At 42.3% G+C, this 9286-nt stretch overlaps 1 protein-coding gene across 1 annotated transcript; it reads left to right on the top strand.

Annotated features, from left to right (window-relative positions):
* The first annotated feature begins 6 nt into the window (after positions 1–6).
* LOC125519974 (transcriptional elongation regulator MINIYO-like) lies at positions 7–4354 on the top strand. The gene is made up of 4 exons (XM_048684751.1): positions 7–83; positions 1066–3333; positions 3540–3743; positions 3862–4354. The coding sequence occupies exons 1-4, from the start codon at positions 57–59 to the stop codon at positions 4024–4026; spliced, it is 2664 nt and encodes an 887-aa protein (XP_048540708.1). The 5' UTR covers positions 7–56; the 3' UTR covers positions 4027–4354.
* The last annotated feature ends 4932 nt before the right edge of the window (positions 4355–9286 follow it).

Below are 9286 nucleotides of genomic sequence, written 5' to 3'. Positions count from 1 at the left end.
TTCAATGTGTTGTCAAGCTGTTGGACAGGCAAGGATCAAAGGAAATTCACTCGTCAATGATCAGAGGGGTTACTTTGTTGAAGGTATCTTTGCTGCTAAGGCAATCTCATATTATAGGGTAACATGATAAATATCTGTCATCGTATATTGGCATATCGTGTTTTTATGTTCATATTGGTTAACACCTGAAGCTGCATTTTGTTGGTAGTGTAGTATTTCATTATTGATCATCCTTGCTTTTCATTGATCTATAACTAGATCTACTTATGCTTCTCCCAGTAATCTATTCTGATTTTGTTGCTTAATTGTCTATTGTTAGTTGAACTCAAAAGTGGTGTCCTGTTGGATGTAAGTGTTTTAACACCTTGTATCAGTGATCTCAAAACTCAAAATTAAAGGCTCGTTCGTCACTTGTCATAACTGATTCTTGAATGAGTTAATACTTTTTAATCTATACCAATATAAAAAGACCCAAAGGGGCAGATCCAATTAATCTCGGCCATCAAATCATGTCAATCTAACGACCTAGACTGCTTCTATGTCGAGCGCTCAACACGTTTAGCGTGCAGTTAATTTCATGCCAAAAATAGTGCTAATCACATAATAACATGTAAATAATATCCTACTTAATATCCGCATGCACTTAATATACTTCTAAATTAACGTGCATTGCACGTACACATTGACTAGTGTCAACTAACAACCAACAATCTCATCTTGAGGTCTCCTCTTTGTTTGCAGCTTCTGAGATCTGAATACATAGGAATTGTATTGTTTTAGTATTGCCCTTGCAACTTATGTCAACCAATCAACCCCCCCTTCCACAATGCATGTACTGACGCAGAAACTATTTGGTGGATCTTCAATCTTCCTTTGAGTTGCTTATTAATACGATTGTCCCGTTGTTAAGATTAGGTGATAAACACTATGAGCATATTAAAAGCTATTCTTTGTTGAGACTGCTCATACTAAAATGCGACAATCACTTTTTTAACTATAGCTTCTATATTTGTCAAACAGAAGGTCTCTTTGTTATCATCTAAAGTCATTTGTTCCTTTTGCTAGGTTTTATCCAAATACAACAGACAAACATGCTTGAATTTTGTGAACAATGGAGTTTTTCATCAGGCAATGTGGCAGTGGTACTTACCGGCTTATACCCTTAAGGATTGGATAAAACCTGGAAAGGAACAATGCAAGTTGAGTTCAGCAATGATGGTCGAGCAACTGCGGTTTTGGAGAACCTGTATTTCTTATGGATTTTGCATATCACACTTCACAGATTTCTTTCCTGTTCTATGCCTGTGGCTCAGCCCTCCAGTGTTCCAGAATCTAAGTGAACACAATGTTCTTTCTGAGTTTAGTTCAATTGCAAGAGAGTCGTTTCTTGTATTAGGAGCTCTGGCACAAAGGCTGCCGCTTCTTCATTCAGCGGAGCAGTTTGGCAAGCAAGATATGGGAGTTCCTGGCAGTTATGGTGAGATGTGGTCTTGGAGTCATGTAGTTCCAATGATAAATTCGGCGCTGTCTTGGTTACATCTAAGTGATATTCCCTACTTGTGTTCACTGATCAATGGGCAGAGTGAGAATACAACACATACACCGGAGCAAAGCTGCCTGGTTTTGTTGATTTCTTCTGTACTAGGCATGCTTAATTCGACATTGGAAAGAATATCACCAGAGGGTACTCCTGATAGTAGAAGTTACTGCTTGCCTTGGATACCGGACTTTGTCCCCAAAATTGGCCTGGGGATAATTACTAACGGGTTTTTCAGCTTCTCGTGCACTGAAGTTGTCGGGCATGAGGAGCAGCTGCCGTCCCGTGGTGTATCGTTGGTGCAGGGGCTTTGTCATCTGAGATGCTGGGGTGATGTTGATGCATCACTATCTTCCACAAGTTGCCTTCAAAGATTAGTGCAGCTAACCTGTTCTGTTGACAGAGTGATCCAGAGAGCGACAACAAATAGTTCTGAGCATCTCAAAGAATCTAAAGCAGGGCTAGCTGGCAAGATACTACAAGAAGGCATTTCCAGTTTATGGCATAATGACTTGTTGAACTTTCTAACTTCGCTGTTGCCATTGATTTCCTCACAGTGGCCTGTATTAAAGAACATAGAGATGTTTGGTAGAGGAGGACTAGCTCCTGGTGTTGGGTTTGGCTGGGGGACGTGCGGGGGTGGGTTTTGGTCTCTGAAATGCCTACTTGCACAACTGGATTCACAGTTGGTCCTAGAGTTGATAAAAATTATCTCTGCTGCGCCAGAAGGCCTTGTTACCCTCAGTAAAGGTGCAAACTCGGATAATGTAACTAATCCATTTGCCAACGCTTCAGAGAGAATCAGTCCTGTCCTTGGTGTATCTTTGATTGCCGGACCTGGCCAGATCTCTACCTTGGAGAGAGCCTTTGATATCCTCTTCCAACCTTCAGTTCTGAAATGTCTCAAATCCTCCATACATTGTCTGGCTTCTCAAATGAAATTACCAAAAACTTTTCAGTGGGACATAACTGAGGATGAGTATCAGCATTTTAGCAGTGTGCTAAATTCACATTTCAGATCCAGATGGTTGGCCATCAAGAAGAAGAATCCAGACAAACATGCAAGAAACAACAGTGCCATAAATAAGCCAAAAGTACCAGAAATGTTGGAGACGATTCAAGAGGAAATGGAGTTAACAGAAGTTATAAATCCCCCCTGCAGCACGTTAGTTCTAGAGTGGGCACACCAGAGACTGCCTCTTCCTGTGCATTGGATTCTAAGTTCAATCTGCTGCAGTGATGATGCTGACGTTTCAAGAGCTGGTCTTATCTTTTTATTGGGTCTGGAAGCTGTTTCAGCTGCCCCATCTCTTGATGTTCCTTTGGTTTGGAAAATGCATGCACTTTCTGCCTCTGTCCGCACTAACATGGACTTGCTTCAAGAAGATAGAAGCAAGGATGTTTTTGAGGCTTTGCAAGAATTGTATGGCCAGCGTCTGGACATGTTATGTCAGAAATATTATAGATCTCACTCTGCTAATAATGATGAGGTTGTAGGATCTATGGCCACTGCTGAAGAAGTAAAAGTAACTAGCACTTACGAAATTCTCAGATTCAAGGAGAAAATTCATGAGAGCTACACTACTTTTGTGGAGAGTGTTGTAGATCAATTTGCAGCTGTCTCATATGGGGATGTTATTTTTGGTCGGCAAGTGGCCATTTATTTGCATAGAAGTGTTGAGACTACGGTTTGGCTGGCAGCCTGGAATGCATTGTCTACTGCTTATGTGCTTGAACTGTTGCCTCCACTAGACAAATGCATTGGTGACGTTAAAGGATACTTGGAGCCTCTTGAGGTATCGTTTCATTGGTTCCTTTTATGATTCTCTTCCGGCCTATGAATTCGTTTTCATCATTTACTTTTAACTCGTCTAGTGCTTGCTCATTGCACAACACAGACCATGCAAAGAGCACATGATTCGTTGCTGTTTTTGTGCTAATTATTAGATGTCTGATAAGAAGTGATGGCTTGACCTTTCATATTTATGAATTTCATTTGTAGGATGACGAAGGAATCTTGGAGTCTTACGCCAAATCATGGACATCTGGTATCCTGGACAAGGCTGCCCGGAGGGATTCCATGTCGTTCACACTAGCGAAGCATCATCTGTCTGGTTTCATTTTCCGGTGTGGTGCTTCCGTCAAAGTGCGCAACAAGATGGTCAAGTCGCTCCTCCGGTGCTACTCCCAGAAGCAGCACCACGAGGTAACTTTCCCCCTTGAGTTTTCAACAACGTGAACTCCTTGTGCTGCTGCTGACACATAGAATTTTCTAATCATTCCTCATCCTCTGGTGTTTTGGAAAAAAAAATTCCGTCCGACAGGCTATGCTCCAGGGTCTCGTTCTGCAAGGCGTCCCACGGGATTCGCAGTACGGCGATGAAGTTGGCCGGAGGATTGAGATCTTGAAGGATGCCTGTGAGATGAACTCTTCCCTCTTGGCCGAGGTTCAAAGGCTGAAGTCATCGATCGAGGGAGCTATTAGTTAGGCTAAAAGGTTGAAGACTCTTTTTTTTTGATTGATGAATGCCAAAGGCTGAAGACTAACTGCCTGGCCTGGTTCTAGGGGCAGCGGTCTTGAGAATAGCTCCAAGGATGTTTTACTGGGCAGTTGTGACGATTGTAAAAATGGCGGTGTCCATTACTACAAGTGATTATAGAATCGCGATGAACAACGACTGGTGTCGAACGCTTTGTAAGTGTGTGTGGTCGCGCATGCTTGTGGGAAACAAACTGGACTGGAAATATTAACCGGCTTCCAAGAAGATCTGCTTCCCCACCCGGATATGTGCTGGGTAATTACGAGTTTTGCATTTACCCTACGCGTGTCGCTTGGTTCGGTTTTGTAATCGCGGGTGAACCCGTCAGTTGTTTTCTGTATGTAAAAATGTTCGCGGATCAACGGTGGCCATTCTCCACAATGGTCAGACCAAATTAAGTTGTGGTGTTGTGTCAGTGTCACATGGCAGTGTTGTCGTGATGTAAATAAATAACGGCAACACCGCCATGATATCCCAGCGTGGACGAGGCGTTGACTGTGGACAGAGGGGCACCGGCCGACCTGTCAAGACCGGAGAGCGTCTTCTCTTGGAGTTCAACAGTTGAGATTGTTGCCCAGTGTTCCGTGTGGGCGTGGCGTGTGAATACTCAGGACTTGAGCATGTGAAGATCCGCTTCATTTGCTCGTATCCGGAAGAGGTCTCTCTTGGCCAGACATGAAGGATCCTGGCAATGTCTATGTACTCCCTCCGTACTGAAATATACGTCGCTGGAGAAGTTGAACTACAGTTACTTCAACGACATATATTTCGATACAGAGGGAGTAGTTGCTTTTGACGGTATCTGTGCATGGTTATAAATATGCACTACAGTATGAGTGAGGCGTTTTGGCTCTCGGCCTCCATGGAGGCCCGTTTTTCTTGAAAATTTCAAAATTTTAAATTTCCAGTTTCAAAACAATCTGAAACTTTTTGTACAAGTAAACAAGGATGGTATGAGCATATGTGTAAAATTTCAGGATGGAATGCCTTAAAATGCGATCTGTACAAAAAAGATAAATTTATGGCCTGTGTGGATAAATAGTATCGTGTGTTAAAAAGTCCTAGATTTATCTTTTTTGCACAACCCTCATTTGAACGTATTTCGTCCTGAAAATTTACAAATTTGTGCATTATTATTTTTTCCAGATTTTTTTGAAATGTAAAAATATGAATTTTGACGAATTTTGAAATTTAAAAAAACTGGCCTCATTGGAACAGTATGTCGTGGAAACAGTACTTGATTTGCTATCCAAAATATCGCCCTGTAGATGAGGATAAAGGAAGTTTCCCCAAACTCTAATCTGCTTAAATTAGTTAATAAAGTGGGCCTCAACTATCAACTTCCAACCATGAGGGCGCCAGCATCCGATTGTGATAGTTACTCCCTCCGTTCCATATTACTTGTCGCTGATTTAGTACAAAGTTGTACTAAATCAAGGACAAGTAATATGGAACGGAGGAAGTACAACTCTGACTCCTCCAGAACCAATCTTTTTGTTTCTTCCAAAAAGTAGCGTACATTGCTCACTTTTGAAAGAAAACACATGCATAAATAAATCTCAGCCATTTAAGTTAAACGAAAATTTAGTTAGAGGATATGATTTTTTTTTGACCCGATTAGAGGATATGATTGATCATACACCAAAAGTCCTCTACAGCTGTTTTAACTAGAAAGCATGGAAGAAAATCGAGGTACAAAAAATAAAGCTATACATGATGACCTTAAGGAAATTGGCATGTAAGATTTTTTCAAATCAAAGGGGTTTCCCCCGTCCCAACTTTTATTAAAGCCAAGGCAACAAGCAGAATAATGTTTGAATGCTCTCGGCCACGGCCAATAGTAAACTACAACCAAAACCCGAGCAGTAAATCGGGTAGCAGTTTTGGAAGCCCGAATTTTACTCAGGAAACTCGGGCCTGTACCCACGGTATCCCGATAACCCGAATTACCCAAAGTGAACAAGAAGGCCAATAAAAAACCAGAATTGCTAAGACGCATCTAGATATTTTTTAAGTATGTTACATCTAAGTTTTTAACCGTTAGATCTATTCTGCTGTAATTATTGTTCAGGGTTGATTTGCATCCCGCCGGTGTGTCCCGCGTCGCTCGCGCACATAGCTGTCACTCGATCGTTGTTTGTTTTTTTTGGTCCGGCCGCGCGTTGCACGGGCCAGCCTGTTTTTCATTGTTGCTTTTGTCTTTTCTAACTGCGTTGTAACAATTCGACAAGGCTATTGGTTTCTATCGCACATACATTTCGCATCTCACTTCTTGTTGTCTCGCTTTTATTCTTCCACTTTAGATTTTTTTATAATTCATGATCTTGCATGTGAGGCACTTTTTGAAGTGGGTGGATACTTAATAAAATTTACTATTTTTTGTGAACACTTTCAGAAAAAATCTTTTCTAAAATTCATAAACATTTTAAAAATATTTGTACAGTTTTGAAATCAGATTTGCTAAATTTCATGAAGATTCTTTTTGCGAGACAATTTCATTCAGATTTTAACAATGTCTTATCTAAGTTATGCCCCGTTCAATTTATTTGTTGTAATCTTTTGCGAAAATTTGTCCCCGCTTCTTTTTTGTCGCGCACATCACATGTCGTCGCGATGTCTAGTTGTCGGACGGTTTCTGTTAGGCCATTTTTGTTCGAACTCTATTTTTGTTTTTTCTGGCAATTTCCATGTGTTTTTTGTCGTTTGTTATTGGCATGTTTTATATAAGCAGAACAAATAGGGTACTATATTGGTTGCCTCTAGGATCACCTCCATTTTGCGGTTTCTTTGCCTCTTTTGATTCCTTCTCTCTCCATTTCCCCTTTGTCTTTCATTATAGCCGACATCCTTTTCCGTGCGACACTTTTTTTGTCTTAGTTGCAATTTCACCCTTAGCTTGCAATTGGACCAACCTTTTTTTCGACTCAGTTGCAGGTCCACTATTAACTTGCAATTGGGTCTGAACTTTTTTTGTTTGCAGTTGCAAGTCCACACTCGACTCGCAACTGTGCCCGATGTTTCGTTTATATCACAACTAGGGTTTGACTCTTTTTTTGCATTAGTTGCGAGTCCACTCACCATGCAACCATGTCTGACTTTTTAGACTCAGTTGCAAGTCCACCATCAACTAGCAACTAGGGGTCTAACTTTTTTTTCTTGCAGTTGCAAGTCAACCATCGACTCACAACTGGACACTTGATCTTTCTTTGTTGCAATTGCAAGTCAACCAATGACGCACAACTATGCGTGACCATTTTTTTCTAGTTGCAAGTCCAGCATTGGCATGCAACTCGGCTCTTGAACTTTTTTGGTCCGAGTTGCAAGTCTAGCCTTGACTTGCAACTGGGCCCGGCATTTTTGACCCAATTGCAAGTCAACCCTCGACTCGCAACTGGGCTTGATATTTCATTTGTATCACAACTGGGCCCAACTCTCCTTTTTTGCATTAGATGCAAATCCACCCTCAACTTGTAACTAGGTCTGACTTTTTTTTTGCCTCAGCTGCAAGTCCACCATCCACTCGCAACCAGGGGCTAACTTTTTTGTACCAGTTTGCAAGTCAAACCATGACTCGCAACTAGGCCTATCCCTTTCTTATTATCCTGTTGCAAGTCAACCAACAACTCGCAATTGGGTCAACTCATAACTAGGCTCTTGATCATTGTTTTTTGCCAAAGTTGCAAGTCAACCAACGACTCGCAATTGGGTCCGATCCTTTTTTTCGTCCCAGTTGCAAGTTCATCACTAACATGCAACTATGCCGGTGATCTTTTTTGTCCTAGTTGCAAGTACACCCTTGACTCTCAACTGATGGTTTTAATCCAAATAAAGTTGATCATCGTCTCACAACTCAGCTCGACTTCTTTTTATCCCTGTTGCAAATCCATCATCGACTCGCAACTAGGCTGACAATTTTTTTTGCTAGTTGCAAATCTACCATTGACATGCAACTGAGCTCTTTGATCATTTTTGCCCCAGTTTACAAGTCCACCCTTTGGCTCACAACTGGGCTCGACTTTCTTTTCTACCTCAGTTGATTGTCCCCCTAACGAGACGCATTTCATGTTTGTGTTCCTCTGGTCGTGTGTGTTGTATCATTGTGTTGTTGCGAGTTGTGATATTTCTTTTTGTGATTTGCTAAATCTCATCTAGATGAGATTTAGCAATTGCACATTCTAGTTTCCCACCATTGGATGACCCTGCTAAAATTCGTGCTATGCCCAACATGTGCCATGTTTGCTTTCGTATATTGTCTTGTTTGTCGGTCCATGAACCAGGCATGTCCATGTCTTTTCATACTTTTTTGTTTATCGAGGGATGTGTGTGTGTGTGTGTTTATCGAGGGTCCCCGGTTGCATGTCAACCATCGACTTGCAACTAGGGGAGTGTGTGTTTGTCGGTGCCCCTAGTTGCAAGCTGACCACCGACACACAAATAAAGGTGTGTGTGTGTGTGTGTGTGTTTGCCGAGTGTCCCCAGTTGCACGCCGAACATCGAATAACAACTAAGTGTGTGTGTGTGTGAGTGTGTGTGTCGAAGGTCCCCAATTGCATGTCAATCATCGACTCATAAATAGGAGAGTGTGTTTGTCAAGACCTAGTTGCATGTCAACCATTGACTCTCAACTAAGGGTGTGTGTGTGTGTGTGTGTTTTGTCAAGGGTCCATAGTTGCATGCCGACCATTGACTTGCAACTCGGGGAGTGTGTGTTTGTCGAGGGTCCCTAGTTGCATGTCGACCATCGAATCACAACTAGGGGTGTGTGTGTTTATCGAGGGTCCCCAGTTGCATGCCAACCATTGACTCGCAACTAGGGTGTGAGCGAGGGTCCCTAGTTGCAACCCGACCATCGACTCGCAACTAGGTGTATGTGTTTTTGTCGAGGGTCCCCAGTTGCAAGCCGACCAACGACTTGCAACTAGGGGAGTGTGTGTTTGTCGGTGTGCCCAGTTGCATGACAACCACTGACTTGCTACTAGGGGAGTGTGCGTTTGTTGAGGGTCCCCAGTTGCATGTCGATCATCGACTCACAACTAGGGGTGTGTGTGTGTGTGTATTTGTCGAGGGTCCCCAGTTGCAAGCCGAACATCGACTTGCAACTAGGGGTGTGTATGTTTGTCCCGCAGTTGCAAGCAGAACATCGACTTGCAACTAGGGGTGTGTATGTTTGTCCCGCAGTTGCAAGCAGACCATCGACTCGCAACTAGGA

The sequence above is a fragment of the Triticum urartu genome, chromosome 7 (genome assembly GCF_003073215.2).
Source record: "Triticum urartu cultivar G1812 chromosome 7, Tu2.1, whole genome shotgun sequence".
Lineage (NCBI taxonomy): Eukaryota > Viridiplantae > Streptophyta > Magnoliopsida > Poales > Poaceae > Triticum > Triticum urartu.
The sequence above is the reverse complement of the archived record's forward strand: the minus strand, read 5'-3'. Positions and strand labels throughout refer to the sequence as shown.

What these genes read in the sequence shown, in the direction of transcription:
- LOC125519974 (XM_048684751.1), top strand. Translation starts at nt 57, where the DNA reads ATGATCAGAGGGGTTACTTTGTTGAAG. An exon ending in GATACTTGGAGCCTCTTGAG is followed by an intron (nt 3,334 to 3,539) that starts GTATCGTTTCAT and finishes TTTCATTTGTAG; the next exon opens with GATGACGAAGGAATCTTGGA. An exon ending in CCCAGAAGCAGCACCACGAG is followed by an intron (nt 3,744 to 3,861) that starts GTAACTTTCCCC and finishes TCCGTCCGACAG; the next exon opens with GCTATGCTCCAGGGTCTCGT.